General features: G+C 37.2%; 1 protein-coding gene across 3 annotated transcripts; it reads right to left on the reverse strand.

Annotated features, from left to right (window-relative positions):
- Positions 1-8,391: 8,391 nt before the first annotated feature.
- Positions 8,392-15,333, reverse strand: zgc:103482 (uncharacterized protein LOC450001 homolog). Of its 3 annotated transcripts, none has more exons than XM_046867198.1 (8): positions 14,917-15,333; positions 14,713-14,824; positions 13,408-13,554; positions 13,238-13,306; positions 12,773-12,856; positions 11,654-11,819; positions 11,382-11,567; positions 8,392-8,671 (listed from the first exon to the last, which is right to left on the reverse strand). In XM_046867198.1, the coding sequence occupies exons 1-8, from the start codon at positions 15,170-15,172 to the stop codon at positions 8,627-8,629; spliced, it is 1,065 nt and encodes a 354-aa protein (XP_046723154.1). In that variant the 5' UTR covers positions 15,173-15,333; the 3' UTR covers positions 8,392-8,626. The 3 variants fall into 3 exon arrangements, with proteins under 3 accessions (XP_046723154.1, XP_046723153.1, XP_046723156.1); XM_046867197.1 differs by having other exon boundaries at positions 13,238-13,309; XM_046867200.1 differs by lacking the exon at positions 13,238-13,306.
- Positions 15,334-15,726: the final 393 nt, after the last annotated feature.

The raw sequence follows: 15,726 nt of genomic DNA on the forward strand, positions 1-15,726 counted from the left end.
TAAAAGGCTCGTCTCAGTTTTGCCAGAAAACATCTTGATGATCCACAAGACTTTTATGAAAATACTCTGTGGACGGACGAGACAAAAGTTGAACTTTTTGGAAGGTGCGTGTCCCATTATGTCTGGCGTAAAAGTAACACCGCATTTCAGAAAAAGAACATCATACCAACAGTAAAATATGGTGGTGGTAGCATGATGGTCTGGGGCTGTTTTGCTGTTTCAGGAACTGGAAGACTTGCTGTGATAAATGAAACCATTAATTCTGCTGTTTACCAAAAAAAGGTTAAGGGGAAAACACTTTTTTTTTTTTTACACAGGGCCATGTAGTTTTGCATTTTGTTTTCTCTTAATAATAAAAACCTTCATTTAAAAACTGCATGCTGTGTTCACTTGTGTTATCTTTTACTAATACTTAAATTAGTTTGATGGTCTGAAACATTAAAGTGTGATAAACATGCAAAAGAAAATAAGAAATCAGGACTTTTTTACACCACTGTACACTCCTGAACAAAATCTTAAGACCGGGGGGGAACATTCCAATTATTCGCATTTCCTGCTGGTGGGTCATAACCAGGTTGTAAGAACAAATGTTGGCAAAAGAATAAACAAGAGCAAGAAAAAAAAAAAGAGCAAAAAAAAAAAAAAAGAGAGTAGGCAATTTATTGAAAACTGCATTTAAACTTAAACAGGGTGGTTACCAGCTGATCAAAAGTTTAGACTTTTAAAACTATAAAAGTTTTAAGCCTTTAAAAGTTAAAATCTGTGCAAAAGTATGGCTTTAATGTCATTGTCCTTCAGACAGTCACACTGTCATGATCTCCTAATGGCAATAGTAAAAAGGCTTTCTGTTTTTGAACGTGGCAGGATTGTTGAGCTGCACAAGCATGGGCTCTCGCAATGCACCATTGCTGCCAAGACAGTCATCTACATTTTTGTTTTTAATCCTGAGAGTTATGGGACAAAAAATATCAAGTGGTAGAGCCAAAAAAATTTCACCCGCACTGGGCTGAAGGATCCGATGGGCTGTCCGTGAAGACCCAAATTAAGGCCCTTACTGATGCTGACTGCAGCCCAATTACCATTAGACGGCATCTGCAAGGGAGCACCAAATATAGGACATTGAAAGATGGAACGTTTTATTCTCGGACGAGAAAAAAAAAAATTCAACCTCGATGGTCCTGATAGCTTCGAACGATACTGGCATGACAAGAAGATCCCACTGGAGATGTTTTCTACAAGGCACAATGGAGGAGGTTCCATCAAGATCTGGGGTGCTTTTTCTTTAAGTGGGAAAATAGAGCTTCAGGTTGTTCAGAGGTGTCAAACGGCTGCTGGATATGTGGACATGTTGCAGTAGGCATCCCTCTTGACTGAGGGCCCTCATCTGTGTGGTAATGACTGGGTCTTTCAACAGGACAATGCTGCAGTTCACAACGCCAGCCTGACAAAGGACTCCTTCCAGGACAATAACATGGCACTTCTGGACCATCCTGCATGTTCCCCTGATCTAAATCACCTTGAAAAAATTTGGGTATGGATGGCAGGGGAAGTTTACAAAAATAGATGTCAGTTCCAGACTGTGGCTGCACTTTGTGAAGCCATCTTCACCACATGAAGCAACGTTCCCATCAGGCTCCTTGAAACAGTTGCATCAAGCATGTCAAAACGAGTGTTTAAAGTTATGAACAAGAACGGTGGGGCTACTTAGTCCTTTTTTGACACTTTTAGATCTGTTGTGGGGATTTTTGGGCTGTGGTCTTAAAATTTTGATCAGCTGATGAACAGCCTGTTTGAGCTTAAATGCAGTTTTCAATAAATCCCAATCTCTGTTTTCTGGCCTTTTTCTTCTTTAGAAATTTTGAAGCAGTTCTTACAACCTGGTGATGATCCACCAGCGTGAAATGCTAACACTTGGAATGTTTCCCCCGGGCTTAAGGTTTTGTTCAGGAGTGTGAGTGTGTGTGTACTATACTAAAGTGCAAACAAACAACATATCCTGTATCTCAAATTTTACACCTTTAGAAATTTTTATATTTTAGGTTTGAACAATTTACCAAGGGCATGTAAATGCAGCCTGTAGTTAAAATATTTTAATTAGCTTGAAGGTCAGCTACTCGACATACATTTGTCAGAACAGTAATTGTACCTTACCATAAAAAAATATTAAGTATCAAACAGAAAGAGAAGCGGTAGCTCATCGATTTGAGTTTTTGAGTTTAACTCAGTACCACCACTGTTGGGCCCTTGAGCAAGGCCCTTAACTCACAATTGCTCAGTGTATAAATTTGAGACAGTAGTACATTGTAGGTCTGGATAAGGGTGTCTGTGAAATGCTGTAAATGTATATCACTGGATTGTAGCTTAGTTAGCTCCAATTTCTACAATGAAGTACTACATAATTGAAAGTAGTTTCCAATCACAGAGACTAAAAATAAACAAAGCAGATCTGTCACAAAACAGTCAGAGTTAAATGAACAGTGTGATATTGCAGTGAGACATTTAATAATTTGATTTGGTAAAATATTGAATAATCCAGGCAATTTGGTAAACATTTCATTGGCACATTTTAAAATATGATTAGGTGGAATTCAGGACTCTGGTGTAGCTTTAAAGCAATGGACTGTGCTGCATAGCTAGCTAGATCAGGGGTGCACTCACTTTTTAGCATGCGAGCTACTTATAAAATGTCAAAATGTTCTACCGACTATAAAAATGAATAAATAAATCTTTTTTTTAATGTCATGCAATCTACCCACACTACCTTTGCGGTCGACCGGTAAATCGCGATCAACATTTTGGGCACCTCTGAGCAAGATCAACAAAAGGGTTCAACACTCCTTATATGGGAACTGAACAAAAGAACAAAAATAATATAAAACTTTGAAAATCACTTTTCGCCTCAAAAGATGTTGACTTCCAACCAATCGTTGAAAAAAATCACTTATACAGGGCTGTAGAAAGCATGGGTAAATCAGTACGCACACATCTAAGCAAAAGCATCAAAGCTTATTCATTTTACACTATTTCATAAACTATTTTATCTCTCTCAAAGGAATCAGAAGTGTGTACATTCTTGCTGTAAATCAATCAGCAATTTCTTCATGGTCTTTTGAGTCTTCATGAATCCAATGCAGTGGAAAGCCCAGTATGTACATAATTCATGACATCTCTCAAATCACATCTCAGCAAGAGCATGACAGGGAGAAAGTAACAATGATGCATTGAGGGAGAGTGAGCAGAGGGGGAGAAATAAGACACATATTTGAGATAAAGAAAACTCAAGGCTTAGCTACAGATGCATTCTTGACGCATTTCGACTTTTATCCATCTGGATTCACTCCGTCAGTTGCGATGAGCTCACGCCTATGTTTATTACACTGAGTGAAAGGAAGAACACTTAAGCCTAACATTTACAATCACCTCCACTGTGACCCAGCTGCAGGGTCTCGGCCCAAATACACTAAAACACCACCAGACTGTCTTCAAACACCACACATCATCCTTAGCCAAAACTCTCCTGGCTCAGGACTGAGAGAAATCACCAGGTTCCTTGGCAAGACAGAACTCTCACTGTGCTGTTTTCATTTATACATCTGAAGATGAACATTTTTTTTGGCACGTGTCCGTAAAATGGCCTGAGCTGTAGCCAAAGATGAGGGAGAGCAGGAGAATTTCTCCCAGCTTGATGGACAACATTGTTTGAGGAAGCGCAGCTGAGAAGACGCATTTACAATGGCTTCTGTCGATATTGGGAAAGTTGCAGTTAACACCCTGAAGATGAAAACACGCACATCCTAATGTGTTCCAGTATGATTCCTGTCATTCCACAGTAACTTACATTACTATTTACTTTCAGAAATATTATTGCCTTTTATTTTATTACCTTAACCATTGTAATGGCAAATTGTTGTGGTAGGAGGGGAGTAAAAATCCACATTGTGCTGTTATACGAAAGAAAAAATTCATTTTTAGAAGAGACAGAATGCATTACTTGGTGTTTTTTTTTGTCGAACAGCACAGTCTGGATTGTGTTATTCTCCAATTAATCTATATTGTGTGATCAATCCAAACCCAGAATTCAGTGCCGCAGTTCTCTTGCACAATGTTGCATTCACACTTGCTTCAGCTGTAAAACTGTAGGCTGTTTTTTAATTGTTGACTAAATACTTGGACTAATTAAATTGAGAATTACTTTATATTAATAGCTGGAAGACCCATATATACACAATATATTAGCTGTACTAAGACTCATAGCCAACATGCAGCCTCACATGTGTGCCAGCCCACTATTTTAGCCTCACTAAATAGTGTGGGTCCCAACGGGGGCATGTCCCCCTACAACATGCCGACAGACGACATTCAATATGGTCTAAGCCACTAAGGACCCTGCATGAGCCCCATAATGTGTTATATAGTCATAGCTGTTAGAGGACAAAAAAAAAAAGCATCATGTTAATCTGTAAGAGAGTTTTGAATATGAATATGATGTTTGAACAGTAGGCGAGCTGCCGGGTTTCAACCGCTCCATCACAAAAGAGGACATTAACATTCACCAGTGATAGATTTGCTGCACAAATAAGGCAAGGACTTGGACAGCAGGGAAACAAATTACTAAATCATGCACATATACCATATGCACCCTGCTGCAGGCTATTAAGTTATAAATCAGCTCATTTTGACTGCATCTGACAGATAAAAACTTCTCAAACAGACAGTACAGATTTTAGCCTTCTGCTCAGATTAAAGTGATAATTTAAGCAAAAATAAAATGCCTTAAACAACACATTTTTAGATCAGCAAAGACAGTATCTGTCTCATGTTTGCTTTTGTACTCGATTTATGAGGATAACAGTAAGATAATCTTATACTTATGCTAGTCTTTTTTTATTTTTTACATTTTGTTCATTCTATTGTTTTTCAAGCTGTTACCCATCTAGAATTAACTTGAACAAAGATCTATGAACTTTACTATATTTTAACTGTTTGTTACTTTAAACAGAATTATTTCATGCACACAACCTTAAGAAAATGCTATATTGCTGTACAGGGCCAGTGTCTTATTAATTAAAGCGCTCACATGACCCTTTATCAGAATGTTCAACACCACTCTTTCTTTTTGTGATCTTTACAATCCTGAGATCTTGGCACTTAGATGGTGGTAAGAGGTATGTGTGCGCAAGTAAGAGTTTTAGGTTACATTTTCCAAACCATGAATGAAAAATTGATTGTGAATGAAATGAAAATGAAAGCACTGCGGTTTTTATTTTAGTGGAGATAAAAGTACTGAAAACAAAACAGAGGCAAAAAAATTAAACCAAACAACATGAGAGCAAGCAATCAGAGAAAAAGATCCATGGCGAATGATTAAAAGGATATTTTTTGAATTCATAAGATGCATTTTTAAAATCTACCCATGCCAGGCTCCTTTCATTTTTTATTATTATAATTTATTTTTTTTTAAAACACAAAAACCTCTGACTAACTTTTTGAAATCTGAATCTCCATCACTCTGCAGTAACAATTAACCAATTAACATATCTCTCTAAATTAGATAAATGATCACCACTAATGCAGATTAAATAAAAAATTAATGTTCCTCTGAACATTCCTCTGATGAGGTGATTGCCTTCACTGTAATATTTATGCCACCTGCGTAAGGAAAAAGGAGTTTGGAAGATTGACGCCACATCGTGTACTGTTGAATGTCTGAAAAACACGAGGTTATAATTACACCATGAACCTGCTCATTCTCGATCCTTTCCTAATTTTTTTATTTCTTTTTTTCCTGACAAACTGTGACCCCATGGGTCTCTTTTTTTTTGTGCCCACTTTATAAAAAAATTAAAAAATAAATTGAGTACAAATTCCATATAAACCATGCACTTTTGGTTAAGAGGGGGAGGAAACCTAGCCTGAAAGGAGCCTTCCTTTTGACTGGGACTTAATCATCATGCATTTGTTCCAACAAGTCTCTTTTTGGCCCAGAAATACAATAAACAGTTTCATAAAAAAAAAAAAAAAAACTCATGTTAAATATACAAATTAGATTGGATCCATACCATCAACAAATGAGTGCATTTTTTATTTAAATTAAACTAAAATTAAAAACTAGATAAAAAGTGGGATGTTTTTGACATGCAGTTTGCATACTTGCTACCCACATTACCATAACACAGAAAAACAGACACCAGGCAATAACCATTTTGCCCCCTGAGCCTGATCACTTCTCAGTAAAGCAGAACATTACATTTGACCTCTCCAGGTCAATCCAAGAGTTAAAAACACATTAACCACTGACTGAAATCTGGCAACTGTCACAATAATTCAGTGAATTTCTCTGTTCATCTGGTCTGTAAAATCAGAACAAGAACAGTAGAGGCTGGTTTGCATTTCTATGCTAGGCAAATCAGCCAGAATGGAAAATCCAAGTCATGACTTAACATTCATTAAAGGAAAAAGGTTGAAAGATGAATTCTACAGTTGTAACCTCAAAATCAATCACGATTCATATGTATGCAACAGAACACACCCTTATTTACACTGCCTCACCATCTGACAATGATGTGCCATGAACAGGCACATTTAATGACCCCAGTGAAGGTTTGCACAACATTCAAATCGGTATAAGAGCTCCATCTAGTGGCAGCATGCTCCTATAGTCACTTCTGATAAAGTTTATCTTGGCTTTTAAAATAATTTCCAGTCCCCTTGAAAAGATCAAGAGGAGTTACTGAGAAACTAAACCAAAGTAGGCATCAACACACAAACAAGGAGAAAAATAAATAGGCATCTGCAAAGAATTTGGACTCAATGGTTATAATGAAAATTGTAGTGCTTTAAAAGGGAACTAATTGTCCCTGTGGGTTACTACTGGAATGTTTTGCTTTTTCTTGGTGGCATGTTAAATCTGGACCAAGAGAAGATTTTTGGCAACTTATAGATCACATGGTATCTACTGGACACAATTACGATCAATCGGACATTAAGCCAGTTGTCCACAAAACAGACCATAGGAACCATTTGATAGTTTTAATTGTTAAAAGCTGTTTGTTTGCAATGGTATACATAGAAGAATTCATTCTAATTTCTGTCATGTTTTGCTCATTTGTTTCTTTTTAGTTACTTGTCTGTACTGTGTCAGACTGAAGAGTACATTTTGACCCATTTACACCAAAACTTTACATTCATACTAAGACATTAAAACATATGGTCAGATCAGATGCATCTCATTTTTACCCCCAGCAGTTATTTAGTTCTGCAAACTAAAACTCAGTTGACAAATATGTTTAATAACGTTAGCTATGGCAACAATTTTTATTCCTGTAAAAACAGCAATCAATGCATATGATTTTAAATGATCCAACCTTAATGGATAAAATGTTTTTCTTAGCATTACCCATGCATTGAATGTCATTAATGATGGATCCAGCAAAAACACATGACAGCAAATGCTGGATTCTGAATCTGGAAAATCCCACACTAAATGAGTTACAGCACAGACTCTCCTCAGCTAGTTTGTGATCTGAGAGTTGGCAAATGTGATGCCAGTGTTAGAAGGAAAGTTAAAGTAATTGGAAGAGTGCACACACTGAATTGCTGTTGCATTGCTTTCATTAAGCAGAGATGAAATGAGCCAAATTCAACTTAACTATTGCCAGCAAGTAGTCACAAAAGCATTGTGGGTAATGCAGGGAATTGTTAACCAAAGCTAAAAGTTCATAGACCAACACTGTGGGAATAAACAAAAAAACCCTTATAATTCTGTCTACATTTGTGGCTGTGCAAAGTGCATATTTATTTGCATGCCTGTGAATAAAGCAATAAGCCATAGGCGAGTGATTTCTAAGGCCATTGTTAGGTTTGATGCAAAGTATAGATAAAACAAACCAACAAAATGTGGAAATTATTAATATTTACAAAGTAAGCAGCGAAGTCTATTCTTTAAGCATATGCTAGATCATGAAAAAAGGCAATACTATTAGGGGAAAACTAGCACAGGTTTAGCTTGTGTTTAAAATCCAGTACATTCACACAATACTGTGTCTGTGGTGTTAAAAATGCAGATTTTATGCAGCTCAGCCAATCAAATTTTTAACATTTCTAACCGAACATCAAGTATGTACCAAATATCAAGATCTAAACCTTAGAATTACAAAATCTCGATTAGTTACTCACCAATGAATACCACATTTTCAGACTGGCTCAATTACAGCATTTTCTGAATGAATTTCCATGACTGTAAATCAATATCTAGGAGTGGAATGTTGGGTGCAGCAGAAACCTCCTGACTTTGTGGAAGCAAATATCAAATATCTAAACTGTATGTGGTGAATTAAAAAGAAAAAAATACCCATCACTATAAGTTTTGAAAAATAAAAACAATGAGTCAGCTTTCATTTTGCTTGCTTTAATTTTTCCCCAAATATGTGAAAGCTACTTTACATAATGTAAAGATCTGTGGAGAAGTAATGCAGTCTGCAAAAGGAATGCACAAATGCACAAGCCACTGATACTTGTAAATGTGAGTTTAATTTTTTTTTTTTTTTGGTACAAACAAACTCAAGTGCTGTTGAAAGGGGCCATCAGATGGTTTGGTACCAATCTGATTGCAAGTGCAGTGGCTACCTCATGCCAGTGCAGGGAAATCCTCTGGGTCATCAGGGTTAGGAGCCTGAGGAATGAAAGGTCAGTGTCAAAGCAACAAGTAGCAAAAAAAAAAAAAAAAAAGACTATATAACTTCACCTTTGTTTAATGTGATGGAAAATTAAAAAAAGCAGAAAATGAGTTACTAGTTGAAAGACAGATGACCAGAGTAAAACAAGTAGAAAGTCAAATGGAGTGGGAAAGTAACACAAGTAGATAGATTAAGAATTGAGTGTTAGACAGAAGAAGGGAAATGAGGATTGTGGTTAGACTGAAAGAAATATTGAGTATGCTACAGGTAGACTGAGAGATGGACTGTGTGCCAGTGATTGATAGATAAAATAAGAATTTGTTATAGGTATACTGACAGTGAGAGGGAGGCCATGACCACAGTTGACAGCATAAGTATGATCTTGAAAGCGTTCCAAAGCAGGCAACTGTGCTGAATTTAGTAAATGCAACTTAAAAAGGTTTAGGTGCAATAGTCCAGAATTTTTTATAGAAGACAATGGGATTATTTGGTCTGTGCATAGTATGGTACATAATGCTTAAAAGCTCCAGAAAGAGTTTATTGTTTGTTATTATAACAGCAATTTAGGACTAAATGTGACATGGATTGTTAGAAAAGGTAATGTTATGGTCAGGTGACCACAAACTTTTAAAAATTTTCTATGATCGATGATAATTTTCATCCAATCACCTCAGAAATGCATAGTGTCCCTCCCTGGGGTGGGTCTTTTTCACCACCTTCTTCTGGCTTCTCCCATTAGGGGTCGCCACAGCGGATCACCTAATTAGCAGAATTTATTTCCCTGTACAATATGTTTAAATTACCATATTTTATGGTGCTATAGGCTTAGCAAGCCTATAGCACCATAAAAAGGCATGAATGAAAAATTGTGAAAATCTTAAATACATAAGTTATATTCCTTAAACCAGGACCGTTGGTTCCAAAAGATGTGTAAAAGGTGCATGTTGTGATGAAACATGGCTGTTCAGCAGTTCTGGTATACATATTACATGAGCGAGGTGTCCTCATATAAATAATGCGTAACTGAAATCTAAATTTTACTGCAATTCAGCAGTGAGACTCGATTTAATAGAGTGACTGTGTATTGACATGTTCTCCATCAATCAGAGCGACAGGTGCCGAGAAGCTGAGAGCCATTATTGAGGCCTTCACAAGAAAATGTACAGACTGACAAACACTGGCAGTAAAAATGTGTAAATGTGTCTCTTTAGAGTTTACGGCCACATATTCAAAATAAACATCAAGGCAAATAGCTATTTTTTGCCACTTTGAAGTGATGCTCCAAAATTGGTTAAAATCTTTCAGCGGCAGCTCTAAAAGGTGCAACAAGACAGTGCTTTCCTGTTTTTCAGTTTGAATAACATCAACATAGCCTTCCATTTCTCAACATCTGAGAATAACTGCCACTGGTCTTTAAAAGCATGAAAATGGCCAAATATGCACCTTAGGACCACATTACATCTTGTAGCAAGAGGAAGGAAAATAATGAAAATTGTCAAAAGTAGCTATTGGCATGATCACTCAGCCAGATTTGGCATTGTTAGAACGCTTTAATTTTAACAATATTAGAAGTGTTTGCAAATGAAGTATGAACAGTAAATACAACTTTTAAGAAGTTCTTCATTTGAACCAGGCCCAAAAATTATGTAAGCTACAATTGAAAATACAATGCAGTGAACAGCAGCTGAGATACTAAAAAGATTCTTGCTTAGTCAAGTCTCTTTGATAAACACGTCTCAATTCCAACTCATGTTTGCAAGCGAAGACATTTACGGCTTTATCTGTTGAGCAGCACAGACAAGGGAATCAGATGTATTTGTGTTTGCTCTGCTGTGAAGTCAGACAACAGAGGCTATTAAAGTTTGTGCAAGACTGCAAAATAAACAAGGAAAAGATACTATGAGGAGGTGGTAGCTCAGTAGTTAAGCCATTGGCCCAAGTTCGGAATGTCAAGTTCAAAGCCCACCACTGACAAGCTGCCAATGCTGGGCCCTTGAGCAAGGACCTTAAACATCTTAACTCCCCCTTCTCATTTGTAAGTCACTCTGGATAAGGGGCGTTCACTAAATGCCATAAATGTAAATTTTGTTTTCAGACAGACATTAACATTGCCCAAATATCCTAATGGCACTAAGCAATTTCTAACAACTAGCAATAACAATACCTTTAGAAGGTTAAAATATATGGTTGTGGCAGCATTACTAGTAGAGTTATGAGGCTCTTATGGAACACCGACACCACAAAACCCTCTTGAATATAAAAGCCTAATGTTGGTTGGATAACGAAAAAGCTTTGATTAAACATTCCCGAACGTTGGTTTCTTTCTTACTCAGAGTTTCGAGTTTGACAGACGGATACTGGTCAGGAGCATCTATTCAATAGTCATGTATGCATATAAAATTCTCAGATATCAATATCAGACAGCACTTGATCTTAAGTGGTATAAATCTCACATCACATGAAAAATCCACCTGAATGAACAGTATTGCTCTACAGTAAACGTAACCTGCCAATCATTGTCATTTAAATAGTATCTGTAAGAGAGCAAGAGAGATGCTGACCAGATTGCACAAAGCAGAACTTTCAAGAATAATCACTGAAAACATTCACACACACACACACACACACACAACAGTAAAGTGAACATGCAGAAAAGCTAAAAAAGTACACAGACAGACAGACAACATTTTAGTCATGAACACTTACCACTTCATTATCTTTCTGAGGTGACCTCTGGGTGGCAGGAGCCCCCCGACCTCGTCCCCCACGCCCACCTCGGCCCCCTCGGGCAGGCCTCCCAAGACTGCCAAAGTTGATATCCACTTGACAAGTGATATCATTAGCGGGACGCCGACAGACCAAGTCATCTTCATTGAGACCAAGGCCAAGTTCCTAAGGCACAACACAGATGCCCAAGAAAAGTGAACATGTGTAAACAAACACCACATCTGCAATATCATCGGTAATGCTGTGATTACCTTAAGGCGCTTAGACTTGTGGATCACCACAGCTTTGGGGGGCAATTTGGTTTCTGCCTTACGGATGTTAAACTCTGCCTTTGGTCGGCTTTGCTCCTGAATGGCCTTCCATTCATCCAAAGACATCTCAATAGCAACTTCAAGCACTTCTTCAGTCTCAACAGGCCTGGAAGGGGGGGATAAAACTCATTAGACCACAGCTTTGCAGGTATCCAAATATTTAAAATGATATAAATAGGATCACCAATAAATTGCTAATTTTTCACAAGTAATCATAGTCTTTCAGCTAAAGCATTTGTGGTATATCACTGTATGCCTATATTAGCTCCACACTAACAGAAGCATGGCAGACCATAATGTTTCACGTTTCAATATTACACTATAGAGTAAAAATTTAGGCATAAAATATTAAAAAACTGCTAGCTGGAACACACAATCATATACTGAGTCTCACTTCTCAATAATGAAGTTTGCACTGTTTTTATAAGCCAAACAGAACTACAATTTCCAGACAGATTCATGAAGGTTCCAGTAATACTGACTTAGTTTGATGATAAATATAAATGACCAAGCATGTTCAAAGCACAGCTGATTTATATTTAGTAAAAAACAAACTCCAGAAAAGGCAAAGCTCACAAAGAGCTGAAAACTGCAAAACAATAATTAAATTATAAATGCATGCAATTGTACAGCTCAGGCAATTCAGCATGTCAGCCAGAGACACACTAACTCTTTGTCCTTTTAGACTCAACAGCATAATCTGTATCTAAAGTTATAGTATTTCATTGCCAAAAATGTAATTTAAGGAAACTTAAAAACATTCTCAGACTATGAGCACCAATCATTGTTTCTCCATGGAAAGACTTTTGCCTATAGACTGTGCCACCACTTAGATTTGATGCCTTGATAATTTGCTCAAAGCAACAGTCCCTCATCTTCTGAAAACCAATTCAAAAAGGACATTTGTATAAAATATTACTCCAAAAGCATGTTGGGGTAAACTTTAAACACCAAACATATTGGTTAAAAAAAATAAACTGCATAAAGCTCTTAGGAACATTAATGCAGTTTTCAGCCTAAACTGATTTGACTGAAGGAAAAAAAAAACGTTAATCTGACCCATTTTCCAAATCAGTCTCTGCTGCATCTGGTACTTCTTCGCCTTCAACAGTCTCCTCATTCGGTGCTCCCTCAGCCATTGCACTATTAAATAGAGAAAAGAAAAACGAGCCCTGTATGATAAACCCAAAATTACAGGGATTACTGCACAATGTTATTTTAAAAACAAAACCAAAAAAAAAAAGTGCAATCTGCTATTTATGGGTATATATGCGATGCCTATCCAGTCTTGAAACAGTCTTTTATTGTTTGAGACCCACATGCATGTTCCTTTTGTTTATATGCAACTTTTACATTAACCAAACAAATGTGTTACGATGTAAAACATTTTCAATTGAAAATCCTCAATCACGAATAACAGCTTTACACACTTGACACACAAGTATTTTACACATTCAGCTAAAATACTATTAATACCATACATTTTCAAAAGGTCTATGTACTGTTAAATTGGACATGCATTACCTTACATGATCTCTCATGGACCCCCAGTTGCGAGGTCCACTGCCACCCCTCTTCTCCTCAGGACGAACGCTACTGGTTAAATGTCAATATTAAATGTCAATTTTAACTAATGTGGTCAGAAAAAAAAAAAAAAAAACCATGCACTGTTAGAAACTGCACTGTATTCTTACGCTCGGTCACTGCCACTGTGCCGCTCAAACTCCCGTTTCCCCCTGGGATCAAAACCATCAGCAGATCTGGAATATCCAACACCACGGACCCCACGTCCCCTTCCACTTCCTCTTCCCCGTGTTGCTCTATCAAAAAGTTCTCCAGGCCTACAAAAAGCATATCAATTTAGTATAGCATGCTAAGAGTCTACTGTGCATCATATTTAATCTTAATATCCACTAGATATACATTTATGAACAAACATCCAACTGAAAAAGATCAACTGAACCAAACATTTAACAAAAATTATTGCAGCTGCTACATACAAAGGTCATTAAAACTATTTAAAATGTTAAACATGTTAAAAATATTTTATCATAACTGTTTTTTAATTCACCCATTGTAATGATCCATCAATTCATGTTTAGAACTTACCTTTGAACAGGGAATTTAAGGCTGTTTTGATGGAATATTACATTTTAATAACGTCACAATGCTTAAAGGCCATCATTATCCAGATTTCTTTTTTGCACTATAAGCACACTCTTTACTGTGTGAACTTGCCATCACGTGACAATCCCTAGTTCACTACAAACTTCCCAAAGACAAAATCCCAAATTTTTTTGCCAGTCTCCATTGAACACCTCAGCTTTGTTTTTTTTTTTGTTTGTTTGTTTTTTTTTTTAAGTTATTTCTCTCTCTCTCAAACAAAATCAAAATGCTAACTATATAATTCAAGCCAAAACAATACATAATGGCAGGGGCCTGACAAAGAAGTTACAGTTAGATATTATAAAAGTGCCAAAATATAGATGACACAGCAACATACTCTCTGGAGTTGTTGGAGGTAGTCAGTTCGTCAACTGTGTATGACAAATCTTCTGTAATGAAATTAGATATATTTGTAATAATTTATATCTATCTAGCCATCTATCTATCTATCCACACACACACAGACACACATACATACGTAGACCAAATGTGTATGCAAACCAAATATGTAACAGGTTTTAAAGAGCATTACGGCTCAACTAGTAACTACATACATTACAATAGAAATTCCCATGGGCTGCCAGGTATTTTCTGCATAAATTGTTGAACCAATCTAAGAAAACCAGACACATTTTTGTAAATTACATCTTGGATCCAAATGCGATGAGGACTGAACTTATGTTTGTAAATCAGATGCCAGGCCAAAAGCACTTTCTTCCGAAAATGAGAGTTTAATGGGACAATCGCTTATACAATCAGATTAATCAGATTCCTAAAACACACTGCATGTATACTGTAGAATATCCTACAGCTCGCAAAGTCCAAACGCTTACCTCTCAATGGAGTATCCCAGAGAAACTTCACCCTCATTGAACTTGGCTTCATTAAAGGCCACGTGTTTCTCTCCTCGCTGCTCAGGTGGAGGCCGGACAGGTCGCTTTGGTCCTGCTCAAAGATACAAAAAATCAACCTCACGCTCTTTTTTTCCTTCTATCGCACATGCGCCAATGACACCGAGCAGCACGGTTTAAACTCACCTGCTTCAGGCTTGCTTGCGGTGTTCTCTGCGACACGAACGAGTGCCTTTCTCTCTCTTTGAGACTCCTTCTTGTTGGCTTTTGTCGACGTGTCTACTTTTTTCAGGTCGTCTTTCTTCTTGCGTTTCTCGTTTTTCACTTGGGCCTGGTACAGCAGATCGAAAGGGTCGGCCTCATCATCCAGCAGGCGGCCGAAGCGGTTAGCAACGGCACACCCATATCCGCTATCTCCCATCTCCTCAATCAGCTCCTTCATTACTACAGCTCGGGATTCTTACAAAGTGTGGCCTAAAGTCATCCAGGGCTCGTCAAAAAATGTCTTTCAAAAACTTTAGACGGTTTTAGGAAGTCAGAACACTGAATCCATCGCCGGAAAACAGAGCATGCGCTTATCCGTCAATTAGGCAGACTGGGTAGGAAACGCCCACTGACTGGTGGGAAATTTATGAGCAAGTTTTTAGCCCCGCCCCCGGAAGTTTATTACAATTCAATACACCATTTCAAGGAAGTAAACAATAACAAACTGATGATACTGCGCGTTATTGTTTTTAAAGCATTTCCGGTGGCGCCATTTTTAAAGCACAGATCTTTCAAAACAAAATGATTAACACACTCTTGTTAAGTTTAGCTTAAAAAAAAACAGTTACAAAATAAATAAACGCTAAAAAAAAAAAAAGGAATATCGTAAAAGTACTGAATCCCTTAAATCATACATTGAGGCGACAGCGTTTTACTCAGAACATTAAAAGTTTACCTGAAGTACCATATCCAGATGTGTATTGTAATTTTTCATAGTCTGGATGCCTGCAA

The sequence above is a fragment of the Silurus meridionalis genome, chromosome 15 (genome assembly GCF_014805685.1).
Source record: "Silurus meridionalis isolate SWU-2019-XX chromosome 15, ASM1480568v1, whole genome shotgun sequence".
NCBI classification, from domain to species: Eukaryota; Metazoa; Chordata; class Actinopteri; order Siluriformes; family Siluridae; genus Silurus; species Silurus meridionalis.